The sequence below is a fragment of the Tasmannia lanceolata genome, unplaced genomic scaffold (assembly GCF_043159265.1).
Source record: "Tasmannia lanceolata isolate RefF3 unplaced genomic scaffold, GAP_Taslan_0.1 ptg000018l, whole genome shotgun sequence".
Lineage (NCBI taxonomy): Eukaryota > Viridiplantae > Streptophyta > Magnoliopsida > Canellales > Winteraceae > Tasmannia > Tasmannia lanceolata.
The window spans coordinates 69,289,338-69,305,807 of record NW_027518695.1 but is presented as its reverse complement, the minus strand read 5'-3'; the positions used below and the strand labels follow the sequence as shown (position 1 = coordinate 69,305,807).

The 16,470-nt window shown below is 45.1% G+C and overlaps 2 protein-coding genes across 11 annotated transcripts in view; one reads left to right on the top strand and one right to left on the bottom strand.

Annotated features, from left to right (window-relative positions):
* LOC143849689 (G-box-binding factor 1-like) overlaps positions 1-10,868 on the bottom strand; it is a 56,770-nt gene extending 45,902 nt beyond the window's left edge. For 5 of the 10 annotated variants that reach the window (XM_077358831.1, XM_077358841.1, XM_077358832.1 and 2 more), the window contains exon 1: positions 10,664-10,864. The gene's annotated coding sequence lies outside the window, so the exon portion shown is untranslated. Of the gene's footprint in view, positions 1-10,663 lie in introns of all 10 variants that reach the window. The other 5 variants (XM_077358836.1, XM_077358839.1, XM_077358838.1 and 2 more) reach the window with 3 other exon arrangements.
* LOC143850662 (uncharacterized) lies at positions 5,617-6,084 on the top strand. The gene has a single exon (XM_077359886.1). The coding sequence runs from the start codon at positions 5,617-5,619 to the stop codon at positions 6,082-6,084; it is 468 nt and encodes a 155-aa protein (XP_077216001.1).
* Positions 10,869-16,470: the final 5,602 nt, after the last annotated feature.

Here is a 16,470-nt window from a genome sequence, read left to right as displayed (position 1 = left end):
CCTCCAAAACCACTGAAATCAATCAACATCTTTTTGTAACCCAAAAAGCAAAGAAGGAATGAACTGCCAACAGGAAGAATAAAATTAGAGACCCTAAGCTCGCAACGATTCTCCACCAGACTACTCCCCCTCTGTCCTTCCCCCTCAAGCGCCTCCTCTATCTCGAAGTTCAGTCTGGTTCGAAGACCACCCACTAGAATTAAATCATGAAAACACCTCTGAGCCATGGAACCCTTCAAGGAAGAAGAAGGAGAACCATATGAAAAATCCTCCCCACAGACAGGTAGCTGCAATTGATCTGCTGGAGAGCCATAGGTTCGATCCCATAGTCTATCAAGAATAAAATCCTGGGAAGGGCTCGAACCTTTTTCTAAGGTAAAAGGAGATAGAATATTAGGCCTACTTGCACACTCCTGATGAGACCATGCGCAAGGCTCATCAGAATCGACTGGAGAAAAAGAGGTCCAAGGCTCCTCTGGACTTTTAGGGCCCACAGGTGAAAAAACTAGAGGGCCTGCTGATGAAATATCTTCTCTTCCAGGAGAATCTAGAGGGCCCACTAATGACACCTCGAAAACCGAGACTCGAGATGCATCTCGATTAGACGATGGGGATGAGGCAGAGATAATATCATAAAAGCTGTTGACCAGAAAAGAGGTCCCCTCCCCTGATGAGACGTCATTGACAGGACCACACATACTCCTCTATCTGTAGCCTTCTGGGGAACCGGATTTTTGAATTTCAAAATTACCGCCAGCTGTAGCACCACTATCCTGCGCCCCATGCAGCGCATGGTAGTGTTGATTCGAAATGACCGCCGGTTCCACCTCCCCTTCCTCCCTATCAGTGATCTCCGGCTCAACCGCCGAGGGAGAATCTTCTTGACTGGCATTGAATACATCCTTATCGAAATTAAAAGGATTTTCACCTGCTTCATCTGCATAAACCCCTTTAATATCAGGTTTAAAGGAGACCCACCTCTCGTCATTCCTATCCAATCGATCAACCGCAGAAATTGCAGAGACTTTTATAGAATTCTCTTCTTCTTCAACTCTTTCTCTTGAAGCTAGAATCCACCTGAGAGCCCCATCAATAGAACTTTGAATGGATAGCTCTTTACCAGGGATGCCTTCTGACAAAATCAACATCCGTCCCGCCTCATAACCATACCCCGTGTAGCAAGACGAGTCAACCTCCATCACCTTACCTATTTTTTCCCAATTCGACGAAAGTTGTATGCGCACCAGGCTTCAGGCGGAACTCCTTCTATCTTCCACCAGTATGGATTCCCAGCCTTAAGAAATTTTGCATCCCACAACAAAAGATCCTCAAGAGGAGAGTTAACTGCAAGGTCCCAATCCCTAATTAATTGAAATCTGTTAATGCCCGAGGGAATGGAGATTTGAATTTCTAGAGTTGCAATTTTATAAACCACTACCTCTACCCCAAAACTACTATTTCGAGAAAGCCAGGCCTCCATCGCCTCCAAATCACCATCACATCCCTCCCTCATCTTCCCCCAAAAACCTAGATCTGCATTGCTAATAGACTTCAAAGGAACGACTTCGAGACTAAATGTTATACCTTACGAAGTAGTAGGAAGTAATTTCTCCACTCTAGCTCTCCCTTGATCAGGCTCTTTTGGAGTAGAAACAGGCACCCTTCTCACCATCACTTCTGATTGCACTGGGAAATTGAAATCCAAACTGGACCAAAATTTGTTGCATTTCCAGCATCTGACCCTCTTTCTGAAGTTTCTGAAAGCACATTTACAACACCTCCAATCTCCCAGGTCCCCATCCTTTCGTCTTTTGGAAACACTTTCAGCTCTTCTCCCAGATTTGCTTTTTACTGGAAACTAATCCGCCCCCTCATCTTTTTGGGAGCTGTTTCCCAACCCAGTATCAGATACAGGGCCAAGCGGTATCATATTGGCTCCAGAAGCTACAGAGATTCCTCCTTCTGCCAAACTCCTCCGATCCCCAAGAGGAATCAAGTTTGCCCCACTAGCCCATCAAGGTCGAACACCCACTACTCCACTTACACCGATTGAGGCCCTCAGAGGAGCTCTCTTGGCTCCACTCATAGAGAACAAACCTCACTAAAGCCTTCTCCTTTCAAAGAAAATGTGTAGGACACTAGACAGGATTTATCCACCAGACTCCGATTCCGATACCCACGAAGACACAGAAATGGAAAATGACACCGGAACGGAAGATACAGAAGTAGAAGAAGCAGAAAGAAACATAAGAGGAATACGATGAGCCCGACGTGTACAACGTAGAAAACTCTACATGAGAAACTTCAGTAACAGGATCGGAGAGGGAAGAGTTCGAGGGTGAAATGGAGAGAATTAGGGGAGGAGACAAAGCTACTACGGCTAGCCAGAGAAGAACTCCCTCTCCAATTCCACCCAACTCTGAATCTCTCCGAATCGCTTACCAGCCACCCATCAGTCGCTAGAGAAGAAGATCACCGTGGCCACCAAGTCCTATGGCATTCATAGATTTATCCACAAATTCTTCCTCGGATTAATCTTAACACGAAGCCCCAACTAGATTTCGCCAGAGAGAAGCTCACGCCGGAGAAGCTCACTGAGAGAAGCTCATGCCGGAGAAGCTCACGCCGGAGAAGCTCGCGCCGGAGAGATGAACTATATTTTCATTTCCTAACTCTTAGATATAAATGAGCATAGTTGATCAATATCACAATCCAAAGGCACATAGAAGCAAAACTATAATATGATAAAACTCAGGATGATTAGAAACAGATTCCATAAACGATAAGAATACAGGGATTTACTTGCAATAATGTGATGCAGTTCTATAGAACGGTTTCGATTTAGTAATCATATCCCAATAATTTAGCTAATCATTTTTGCTGAGGAGTGATAATCCTCTACTGTAATAAATGCTTGAGACTACGTTGATATCTGCGGATGATTAATCGACATCCGTGAAATATAACCTCTATTTTTGGACGGTTATGATTATGCAAGCAATTCCTTTTCATTTGTGGAAAGAGAGATTACGGTCATGAAGTGTTTGGCTGAGATATGCAATGGGCCTTCCTTGCTGCATCAAAACCACTTCAACACCAGTCTCACATGCATCACACTCAATCACAAAGGGAAGAGTAAAATCTGGCAAGGCTAAACCCAGCGCCCTTATCATGGCTTCGTTCAATTTTTGAAATGCCAAATCTGTCATGGAATTCCAACCCCAAGCATTCTTCTTTAAAAGAGCGATAAAGGAGTCGCGATTCTGTCATAACCTTTAATAAACTTTATGTAGTAACCAGTCAGCCCCAAAAATCCCCTAAGAGCTTTGATTGAATTTTTTTTATTTTTTTTTTGAGAAATAAACAATTCTATTCCATAATTCAAGTATCATACATGATCATACATGATCAAGTATCATACAATTCTATTCCTTTAATAAACTTTCGCCTGTGCTCTAGTCTTGGCCTAATGACTCGAGCTTTGATTGAATATACAGTAGGCCAATCCAACATATCTTCTGCTGGTCCACTGCAGTGCCATTCTTTAAGATGGAAGTGTCACAAATAATTAACCTCCGTGCTGGCGAAAGTACACTTTGAAGCTCTGAACATCATGTTCCATACGAACAATGTCTATTAGTGGCATCCCTAAACAAGGATAGTGATCCTGAGAGGTACCAATGATACACCGAATATAAGCCAGATGCGACATGGAACAACATGGTGGAAGCTATGGACACCCGTTCGGTGCTGCAAATAGTCAAAATTATGCAAATCGGCTATCTAAGCTTCGCCAAGTTTCCACGGTTTTGGAATTTCAAAAGGTATTCCAGATGCTGTCCAACAAGGTTAGGGGCTTATTTGAATCCTACATCATTGAAGTTTTATCAGTGGGACTCAAGGAAGAGTTAAGTGTTGGTGTACAAAAGATGAAACAAGTCACACTTCCTGAAGTTTTCTACTTAACACGGCTCCAGGAGGAAGAGGAGATTAGGCTGTGGGCGCTATGACTAAGCATACCGCATCGTACACGTCTGGTTACTACCTCAAGTCAACCATCGAGTTCGCCACCAGTTACTAAGAGGCTAACCCTTGCAGAAGCTCAAGAACAAAATGAAAAGGGCTTGTGCTACCACTGTGATGAGAGATTCATGCCCAATCACTGAAGTAAGATTCAGAAGCTTTTCTGAGTGAGGGATTACTTGAAGAAGATGACACAACAATGGAAGAATAGGCCGAGAATACTATGGATGCAGAGGAGGTGCTAGAAATCTCCTTACACAATATTGTGGGTCTGTGGGCCCCACAAACCTGTCACAAATATTTTTTCGGGTTTATATCGGGAAAAATCAAATGATAAAAAATTATTTCAAAATATATAAATTAAGAAAAGACGTAAAATATAAAAAAATATCATAAAAATATAATGATATTATTGCGGTAAATGAATATATCATTATATTTTTTAAATTCTCGGAATTATTTTGGGATTTTGTCATTTTATCAAAATGTCAGAGATATTTGTGTGCCGCCTCACTATCCTTACAGATAGCGGATCGACTCAAAAATTTCATAGATCCTATGATCATACGCAAACCCAATTTCTTATCCAATAATCAGATTCCGTTTTTGAGGTGATGGGGGCTAACGAGGAAAACTGAAGGGGAATAGTCAATGCCAAGGAGTCCAGATCTGATCCCAAGGAGTTCCCATCAAAGCTTATTTCTACTTATCGTGTCTCGGGGGCTATGGCGCAGTTCCCAGAGCAGCTTGGTTACACACGTTAGAGCCCGTTCTTTGGGACTTCTCATCCTTATCCATGCAATTTAGAGATAAGGAGAATGAGTACTCCCAAAGGAATCCCATATGTACCATCAAAGGTTGTGAGACCAAAGAAGATGACCAAACACCTTAAGGGAGCTGGGAAACTATTTAGCATAGAGATTCCATCGTACTGCTCAAATCAACACAGATTGATCCAAAGGTGCAACGAATCTCGGACTAATTCCCAGATATTTTTTACCAAGCCCAAGGGACTTCCTCCGCCAAGATCTAAGGATCATCAAATTCCGCTGGTAGGTGGGGCGTATCCAGTGCCAGGACGGCCTTACAGTTCGGCTTTACAGGTACCCATATTTTCAAAAATCAGAATTTGAAGGAATTATTAATGAACTATAATCTTCTAATGTTATTCAGTCAAGTATGTCCTTGTTTTCATCCCCAGTTATTTTAGTCCATAAACATGATGGATCCCAGAGGATGTGCATGGATTATAAGGCCCTAAATAAGGTAACAGTTAAAGAGAAATTCTCAATCCAGTTATAAAAGAATTATCGAACGGGAAGAGGAGCGCTGTTAGGGGAATACAAATTGCAAATATGAAGATCGGTTTTTGGAACGTTAGGGGACTGGGTTCGGACGGGAAGAGGAGCGTTGTTAAGGAGTTCAAACATGACTGAAAATTGGACTTAATTGCCATTTTGAGTCGAAAGTTATGAGTGTCACGGATTCAATTATCAACAAACTGTGGGGAAGAAATAACAGGGAAAGGGTGGTGAAAGACGTAGTAGGCACAGCGGGCGGAATTATTATCATATGGAGGACCACTATTTTGTAATGGAAGAGGTTTGTATCAGACGTTACTCTGTGACCATTCTTTTTAGATCTTGTAACTGGGCTGAAAGGTGGAGGTTCATGGCTGTTTACGGACCAGCTAGGGCGTCGGAGAGAAGTGGATTGTGGGCCGAACTCAATGAAATTCAGGAGCAATGGCAGGGACCATGGATCGTTGAGGGGGATTTCAATACAATCAGATTCCCGTTGGAGAAGAATAGGCCGACTACAATCACAACTAGAATGAGGAACTTCTCAAATTTCATTCAGAATGTCCATATTATTGATTTGCCATTGGAAGGTGCGAAATATACATGGACCAACAAACAGGAGAATCTGGTGATGAGTAGACTCGACCGTGTTCTTATCTCAAGAGAATGGTATGAGACCTTTCCGTTGATCTATCAACGAGAGTTACCAAGACCTACAACAGATCATAACCCGATTCTTTTTGAAGCTGCGGAGACTTAATTGCCATTTTTGAGTCGAAAGTTATGGGTGTCACGGATTCAATTATTAACAAACTGTGGGGAAGAAATATCAGGGAGTGGGTGGCGAAAGACGCAGTAAGCACAGCGGGCGGAATTATCATCATACGGAGGGACAACTACTTTGTAATGGAAGAGGTTTGTATCAGACGTTACTATGTGACCATTCTTTTTAGATCTTGTAACCGGGCTGAAAGGTGGAGGTTCATGGCTGCTTACGGACCAGCCAGGGCGTCGGAGAGAAGTGGATTGTGGGCCTAACTCAATGAAATTCGGGAGCAATGGCAGGGACCATGGATCATTGGGGGGGATTTCAATACAATCAGATTCCCGTTGGAAAAGAATAGGCCGACTACAATCACAACTAGTATGAGGAATTTCTCAAATTTCATTCAGAATTCCTATCTTATTGATTTGCCATTGGAAGGTGTGAAATATACATGGACCAACAAACAGGAGAATCTGATGACGAGTAGACTCGACCGTGTTCTTATCTCAAGAGAATGGGATGAGACCTTTCCGTTGATCCATCAATGAGCGTTACCAAGACCTACATCAGATCATAATCCGATTCTTTTTGAAGCTGCAGAATTCTCGGGTGGGCTTCGACCTTTCAGATTTAATCTGGCGTTATGTGAAACCCCAGGTTTCGAAGAAAAGATTCGATCATGGTGGAATCAGGAACTCATGGATGGATGGGAGGGATTCATTCTACACAAGAAGCTGAAAACAGTGAAGCACGAGATTAAGGAAAGGTAGAAAATGGATGAATCCAAAAAATTCCGTAAAGAGGAAATATTAGCCTCTTTAGAAGCACTGGAACGGAAAGAAGAAATGGCACAGTTGGAGTTTTCTGAAAACATGGAAAGATTATCCCTTATGGAAGAACATGAAGATATTCTTAGAAGGGAGGAAATATGTTGGTGACAAAAATCTCGGGCACTATGGCTAAAAGAAGGGGACCGAAACTCCAATTTCTTTCATCGCATGGCAAACGTCAGAAGAAGGATTAATGCAATTAACTGTCTCTTGTAGGGGGGAAGATTGGTAGAAGAAAAGGACATAATCAAGGAACTTCTAATCAACTTTTTCTCTAAATTGTGTTCCCAGAAGCTCCGGGACCAGATGGATTTCCCATGGCGTTTTATCAGAAGTATTGGGAAATTATTAAGGAGGACGTAATGCAATTTATACATGAATTCCACGAACGCGGCATTCTATGCAGGGACGCAAATGCGACTTCTATTACGCTTATTCCAAAAAAGGAGGAGGTTATTGGCATCAAGGATTTCAGACCGATTAGTTTATTTCATAGCATGTACAAAATTGTGGCAAAGATTATGGCTAGACGGCTGGAGGGCGTCATGGGTGATATTATATCAAAATTTCAGGGAGCTTTTGTTGATGAGAGACAGATCTTAGATGGGATCCTTATAGCTAATGAAATTCTTGAGTCCGTGAAAAGGAATGGACAAAGGGGGTTGATTGTGAAGATCGATATTGAAAAAGCCTATGATCATGTGGATTGGAAGGTGCTGGACTTCATTCAAGAAAAGATGTGTTTTGGGGTTAAATGGCAACGATGGGACACATCTCTGGTCTCAACTGCCTCGTTCTCAATTCTCTTGAATGGATCAGCGGAAGGATACTTTAAAAGTTCGAGAGGGCTGAGGCAGGGGGACACACTATCACCCTATGTATTCATTATGATTGTTGAGGTATTGAGCCTTATGATATCAAGAGTAAAGCAGAGAGGCTACATCAAAGGACTGAAACCCAGTAACAATTCTGAAACAGTGAGTCATCTCCAGTTTGCTGATGACACACTCGTGTTTGTAGAGGATGATGGTGCATCTGTTGAAAACTTGAACAGGGTATTTCGTTGGTTTAAAATAACATCCAGTTTAAGAATCAATTTTTCCAAGAGTTCCATGGCTGGCATCAATGTGGAACAAGCAGTGGTGGAAAGACATGCTCAAAGTATAGGGTGCAGAGAAGAGAAGTTACCAATCACTGATTCGGGGCTTCCGCTAAGCTATGGGGTACCAACTGCGGCACAGTGGGACCCGGTGGTGGAGAGAATCGAGAGCAAGTTAGCAACTTGGAAGAAAAAATACATTTCACTTGGTGGTAGAATCACTTTGATTAAAGCCGCTCTTGCTAACATGCTGATATACTTCATGTCGTTGTATAAGATCCCGTCAAAAGTGGCACTAAGAATAGAAAAACTACAAAGAGACTTTCTTTGGGAAGGGGATGGAAAAATGAAGAGGACCAAACATCTGATTAATTGGAAGAAGGTATCCAAATTGAAGAAGCATGGAGGGTTGGGAATTGAGAAAATAAGAGTGCGTAATAAGGCATTGCAAGGCAAATGGTTGTGGAGGGATGAGGAAGACAAGGAAAGCTTATGGCACAAAGTTATTGGGGATAAATACGGGAACAAGTGGGGGGAATAGAATGCTAGAAATCCAGTAGGTGGTAAAGGGTCGGGAGTATGGATATCTATTTGTGCATCACGATTTCACTTTGAGTCCCTTGTCCGGTACAAAGTTGGGAAAGGAAATGAGGTCCGATTCTGGATGGATCTATGGGTGGGGATCAATACACTAAAGAACACCTATCCGAATTTGTTTAGGCTTGCCATCAACGATGAGTCTAAAGTTTCAGATTACTTGGTTAGGATTGCGGATAATGGGAGGGGGTTTTGGGATATTCGATTACGTAGAGACCTCAAAGATAAAGAAATTGAGAGCTTTACGTCAATGCTCCATACCCTTAATTCTTTCTATTGCTCGTGCTTTGTATCTGACGAGAGAATATGGATGCCCGACCCCGATGGAAGCTTCTCTGTCAAGTCATTCTTCTCCGACTTGAATAATGGGAGTAGAAAAGCGAAGAGTCGAGCAATCATATGGAAGGCAAATGCTCCTCCAAGAGTGGTGGTTTTTGCATGAACCGTCGTTCATAAGAGCATCAATACATGTGACAGGCTCAAAAGAAGAAAGTTCCAAATCGCAAGTTGGTGTGTTTTGTGTAGGCAGGCGGAGGAAACATTAGACCATCTACTCTTACACTGTCCATTTTCCTTAGACCATCTACTCTTACACTGTCCATTTTCCTATAAACAGTGGGTGGACATTATGAGATCTTTTGGTGTGGCATGGTCTTCCCAAAGAGTATTAAAAGACTGTTATTGAACTGGTATGGAGTACCTTTTGGTAAAACTGGTGTAGCAATGTGGAAACTCCTCCCAGACATTATAATTTGGAACATTTGGAAGGAAAGGAACAATCGGATCTTTGAAGACACGTCAAAGCGGACGAATTGGGTTAATTTCGAAATCAAAGTTGAGCTTATCTCATGTATCAAGGACAGGATGAGGCTTTCTTACAGAATTGACGACATATTGAGAAACTAGAATGCCATAATACGGGAGCTGAATGTGAAGGAAAAGATTACCCCGAAATGGATATCACCACCGAAATGGATGGTTTAAGTTGAATTTTGACTTAAGTGCTATTGGAAATCCCGGAATGGCTGGGATCGGGGGTTTTGTTCGTGATTCCAATGAGAAGGTTTTAATGTCCTACTCGGACCCGTGGGCATATGTGATGCAAACGAAGCTGAAATAAGAGCTCTCTTATTTGGCCTCAAATGGTTCTCCTTGAACAAGCTTGGTCAGCTTATCGTTTATCGTGGAGGGTGACTCAACGAATGCAATCCAATGGGCCATGGAAAATCCATGATCTCATTGTTGAAATCAGGGATTTAGTACGCGTAATCCATCCTGATATATAGTACACAGGAGAAGATCAGCCAATGAGATGGCTGACCATCTGGCCAATGAGTTCAACTGGAATCAATGTCTATTTTTACTGTGCCCGAACTTGCGGGAAATGGAAATTAATATAACTGATGTAATCTATTACTAGTAATACTGATGGGTTGTATCTGCCGCATGTGGGGGATAAGTTATCCCCTGCATGTTGACCTTTTCCGGTAATGAAATTCATCTTTCAAAAAAAAGAATTATCGAAAGATATACATGAGGCAGAATTCTTTTCTAAATTGGATCTAAGATCTAGGTAAGGATTGTAAGAGAGAAAGGCATTCCCATTAAGTTCACTATGAATTCAACATTTCTTATCTTAATGAATGACACATTTACAGCCTTTATGCGAAAATTTGTGCACATTCAAAGCACAAATTTGTCTCCTACACCCTACAAAACATCAATATGCAAGAAAAAGAAACACAACCATCAAACAAGTTCTCTTGTGTATAGTAACAAATTATGTGAACACTTAGAACATAAATTGAAATCCAAGAACTAGACTCCTAATTGAAAACAAACCAACCAAATCTTATCCAATTCAAAACCAAAAACTAATCCTCCTAAAAAGTAAAACAATCAAAACTAGAATACCCAAAATCACAAATATACCAACAGTCCAAAAATTTAAAATTCACAAACATTCTAATAAAAAGATGTAACTATATAAACAAGCACAAACCCTAATCACAGAACCCAAATTTAATGAGAGAAAGAGATGGCTGACCACAGTATTGAGTAGGCCCACGCCCTCGTGCCCTGTGTCGGAGATCCAACGGTAGAGACACCCTCCACAAGTCAGAGATCAACGGCTGAAAAGATTTATAGTGATATCTGTACGATAGAGAGCATCTCTCTCTCTGCTACGTGTCTGGTCTTCTCCACGTTCGATGACCCTTCTCTGCCTCTCGTTAGGGTTTTGCTTGTACCACGTGTCATTCTTGAACAATCCAGCTGGGGTTAATTTAGGGCGATGATATTTTCACCCCCCTGCAGTACGCATGCGCCCTGCTTATGACGTGATTTGACGTCAAAAAACGTTAAAGTTGCCCACTGTTGACGTCAAATCACCTTATAATGGGGGCGCATGCGTAGTGCATGGGGGGGTGAAAATATATTGGATCAGATTAACGAAGAGAAGTTTGGGCACAATAGCAAGAGAATTACATCGGCGTCGGGCCCACCACAACCATTTTTCAATAATAGCACCAACTCAAACGGAATGAGAAAAATAAAAATAAAAATTTTTGGCTACTGATATTGGCACTACCATTTTTCAATAATAGCACTAACTCATCTTGTCTTTTATTATTTAAACAGCTGTCGAAAGTTATTACATTTCCCGAAAACTAGGATATAAATTAAAACAGAAAGGACAAGCTAAGTCTGTGCAATTATTAAAAGATGGTAGTGCCAATGTCAGCAGCCAAATTTTTCAAAAAAATTTCATTCCTATCAGGGTGGAATCAGAAAATCACCTATTGAGGCAAGAAACAGATTCGTATATTTTTATTTGCATTCAATTCTATTCTGCTTATCAATTCTGCCCACTTGATTCCGTTTTTTTTTTTAAACCAAATGTGGGAATCAAGATGAATCAAAATAAGACGCCAATTCTAGTGCTTGATGTCGGAATCAGGAATAGGAATTGACATCATATTCCGAAATTAGAATACCACCTCTTGGAGCAGGAAACAAATTCTGGCATTTCCACCTCTAACTTCGCCCCGGTGTCAATGCCATCCCCTTGATTCAGCTCATTTTTTGAACCAAATGCTGGAATTGGACAGGATTGGAATCAAATCCCAACTCCAAATTAGAGACTTGATCATAGTTGGCAAAACCGGATTTGGCAAAAAAAAAAAAAAAAGGGGGGGGATGAGAAAAATTCGAGTTTGACACGGTATTTGTTTAAAAAATTGTAGTAAAAAACATAAAAAAATGTTTAAAATTTTGTCATTTACAAAATATAGCGGGGTAAAGTTGGAAAGTAGACCAAAAAATGCATTTAATGCGCACCAATTTTAAAAGTGTTTTCAATGTTTTACTAAAAATAGTGTTTTTTTGTAAAAAAGTTATAAACATAGTATTAAACGCTGTTAGGTCTAAAATTGGTAACAGGTTATGGTAGGGCTGGATGGTCCGGGCTAACAAGTCACGGCTGAAGGGCTGGTGGAGTCCTGCGCTGCACAAGGGTACAGACAAGAAAAAAAAGGTCAGAGGACCAACCCGGAATGGTACTCCGGACGGGCGCTTCGACACTCAAGTCAGTATGAGCAGGAGTGCAGAGCAATGTCAGAGCAAAAGCTTAGAGTTTTGATTTTCAGATCTCTCACCTTAGCACAAGTGAAGGCTATTTATAGTGATTCTGAGCCACCTGTCTAGGACAGGTGGTAGTTCTGAGCCACCTGTCCAGGACAGGTGGTAGTTCTGAGCCACCTGTCCAGGACAGGTGGTGGCCTCTGTATGGACCAGGTCTCATACCTAAGGAGGGCGGGTGGAAGTCCCTGATTGGTCCAGGTGTCACACCTAGTAGGGACAGGTGTTGGCCTTCCAACGGTCCTTGTGAGGGCCACGTGCCAGCAGCCAATTGGATACTGAGTTAGGACCCATCAGTGCTGAGTCTGAATCCCATCAGTGCTGAGTCCGGACCCATCAGTTGCCCCCTGGTTCTCCGAGTCGTGACAGCGGCCAGGGGAAGCAAAAAGAGGGTTAAAACAGCATCTGGCCGACCTTGAGGCCTCTGGGCATCTGAGGCCGGCCTCATCTGGGGGCCAGAAGAACTGCAGTGGCCAGGGGGCCTCTGGGCGGCCTGGTCCGGCCTTGTGGCCTGGCCTGAAGGAGCACGGCCGGGCAGGAGCCCATGTGCAATCCAGTCTGATCAAAATTCGAACCAGAAGTCTGGCCGGCAAAACTCTCTGGGCGTCGTTGCCGGGCAGATCTCCTGGACGGGGCGGCTAGGCCGGACAGCCTCTCTGTTGCCTAGCGGACGCATCTTATCCTGTCCGGCTAAGCCTTCTGGGCGGCAAAGTCGGGCTGGTGTTTTGTCGCGTAGCGATTGCGCCATATCCTGTCCGGCTTCGGCGTTGAACGGCCAGGCCGGACAGATATGTTGCCTTCCAGCCAACGCGTCATATCCTGTCCGGCTAAGCCTTCTGGGCGGCAAAGTCGGGCAGGTATTTTGTCGCGTTGTGATTGCGCCATATCATGTCCGGCTTCGTCGTTGAACGGCCAGGCCGGACAGATATGTTGTCTTCCAGCCAACGCGTCATATCCTGTCCGGCTAAGCCTTCTAGGCGGCAAAGCAGGGCAGGTATTTTGTCGCGTTGTGATTGCGCCGTATCATGTCCGGCTTCGTCGTTGAACGGCCAGGCCGGACAGATATGTTGTCTTCCAGCCAACGCGTCATATCCTGTCCGGCTAAGCCTTCTAGGCGGCAAAGCAGGGCAGGTATTTTGTCGCGTTGTGATTGCGCCGTATCCTGTCCGGCTCCGGTTAAGGCGTTGGACGGCCAGGCCGGACAGATATGTTGTCTTCCAGGCGTCATCACTTAGCGCTTTGGAACTTGTACCTTGCATTTAATGCGGAGCAGCGCATTTAATGCGAGCGGCGCATTTAATGCGGCAGGCGACGTGGCGCACTCCGGCTGGTGGGAAAAGGGCGGGATTTTTCCCGCTCTTGCAAGCCTATATATACCAGAGTTTTTACTCTTCATTTTTCACTTTTTACATTCTCCTCTCCTTCTCTGCTGCTCGGCTAGTCAATTTTCTGCCCGCCTCGAATCAGTGAGCCCGGAGATCTTCAATCAGCACCTCAGTTCGGTAATTTCTTTTAGCTTTTCTTTTGTTCCTTTTTAATGTCTAGCACCAGTTCCGAGTCGGACTCCGGCTCAAAGGAGTCCGGCTCGACTAGTAGTAGTAGTGGGTCCGGGGCGTCGGAGAGGACGGGGCCGGCCTCTCCTGCGGAGGCTGGTGTTGAGGACGAGGAGGTAATAATTGTAGTAGACGAGGAGAGCGGAGAGGAAGAGATTGTGGACTTAGACACAATCCCGGTCCGTGGGGACGGACCGCACCGGGTAGAAACCAGCGACGACGAAGAACATATTGAAGTTCCTCGCTTGCCACGCGCACCCGTAGAGGTAATAGCAGAGGCACGGATGGAGGCCAACCCGCAGTACAACGTTGGGGCTCTGTACGAGGTGAATCATCTAGGCCCGGGCAAACTTCAGGCCATCCGGGGGAAATACTGTATTCCTGACCGGTACCTTTTGAGGGCGGCCGTTGAAGGGGACCGGGCCAGCAACGATAGTGCAGATCTATGCCTATACGAAGAAGCCTTACGGGCCGAGCTCAGACTTCCCTTGCATCCATTTTTTGTTGAGGTGCTGAATTATTACGGGCTGGCGGTCACACAGGTCGTGCCGAACTCTTGGAGGACGCTGGTCGGCTTCCTGCACCTTTTGGGAGTCCGGGTCCGTAGGAACCCCACCCTGCCCGTCTTCAGAAGGTGTGCGCATCTGAAGAGGCATAAGGACGGCGGTTGGATCTACATCAGCCAACGGCCCGAGGTGAAAATGATCACTGGCATACCTACTTCCATTCACACATGGAAGAACAGGTTTTTCTATGCTTGGGACACCGAGCAGAGCTCCCAATGGCCGTTCTCGTTGGAGTGGAGAACGCCGGACACCAAGAGTCTTAGTCGAAAGCCGGTCCTCAAAGGCTACGACTACATGACCTTTATTTTGATCAAAGAAGAGCTGAAGCGCGGTCAAACAAACTGCTCGGAATTCTCCGAGGAGGCCGTCCTGGTGGAGCTCGGTGTCAGCCGTGCGACGCCGGCACGTACGTAAATGTTCTTAGGCCAGCTCTTATATTTTGAAATGTTCCTTTCTTTTCCTCTGACTCCTTCGCCCCCCAATTTTTGTAATTCTAACTCTGTTCTGTTTTTTTTTTTTTTTTTTTTACGTTCAGAAATGGTGAAGCAGATGTCCATGATGGACAGAATAAGGCAGAGCTCCCAATCGTCCCCAACGCATGAGCAGCCCCAACCTAAGGGCAAGAAAAGGAAGGTGCCGGAGTCAACCCCGGCGATGGTCGCGCTGGCTAATCCCCTCAAAAGTAGCCGGGCGACTCACAAGCTCGCAATCAAGCCGAGCCGGCCAAGCCGAGCCGGGCAGAGCTCAGGGTCTGCACGGGAGGCAGAGCCCCGGCACAGCGGGCCAGTGCTGGGTATCCCCGCCGCCACGGCGGCGAGAGCTGATAATGTTTTTCGCCCAAACTGGGCGGTGCAAAAGACGGACACCGGCCTGGGTGATAGCCGGGTGGCCACAGAACTGATGTTCCAGGGCATCCTCCCGAATGACCGACGAGAAGTCGAGAAAGAGGCACCGGAGACCTGCGCAGAGGCGATCGCCTCCGCCCTCTATCAGCTCCAAGTATACTCAAGAGACATGGCAAAGAAGAGTTATCTCTTCTCTGACACGCTCACACAGATACAGTCCGAGAAGGGCGAGCTCCAGAGGGACAAGGACGGACTTAGTGAAATCGTCCAGGTCAAAGAGGCCGAATGCAACAGTCTCAAGGACGAGGTGCAGAGGGTCAAGAACCAAGCCGTGCAGGATCTCCTAACTGTGAGGGAGAGAGCCGACCAGAGGGAAAAGGCGGCCGTCGAGGCTGCCGTAAAAGTGGCAGTACGGGAGGCCGAAGAGAGGAAGGACACACAGTTCTTCAACCTGGGCCTCCAAGCCTATAAGGCGGGGTTCCTCCTCTGCTCTGAGCAGGTTAAGAAGGCTTATCCCGACATCTCTCTGGACAGACTGGACGTCCCGTACGCACCTCCAGAGGATGAAGAGGACGAGGAGGAAGAAGGTGAAGTGGGATCCTCCCAACCCAACGAGGTAGAACAGGAAGTCGCTCTGGCTTCCGAGGTCACCCCTCCAACCGCCGAGGCCGGCCAGGATGCAGCCCTTACTGCAGAGGTGGTCACTGACGAGGCGGCCGACGGGGAGGCCTGAGTGGCCGGGCAGACCTCCAGTTCTTATTTTTTTGTAAAAAAAAATTTTGTAATGGCCCGAGAGGCTCAATCTTTGTAAGCCAGCTCGGCGAGAAGAGCACTTTTGTAATACGAATACAAATTCAATTTTGTCTAACTGTCTGTACGGCTATCTTGTTTTTGTACGTATGTTGTCTGTGCTTCTTCCTCATTTTTCTGCCGAGCCGGAGTGGTTAACCGGATGTCATTAGTCGGACTGATCCACTTCTGTCTCCGAGTTTGCAAATACTTAGTCTTTTTGGCGCCTGGCGTTTGCGCCGTATCTTGTCCGGCAGATGCTGTAGACGGCTAGGCCGGACAGGTGTTTTGGCGTTTAGCGATTGCGCCATATCCTGACCGGCTTTGGATGTAGACGGCTAGGCCGGGCAGGTCTTTTGAGGTGGTTTTCACTAGGGCGGGTCCATGTGGTCAGAACTGGTCTCCACACCAAATTGGGCGCGCCGGAGTGCTCCACTGCTGTTCTCTAAGTCTGCAAACACT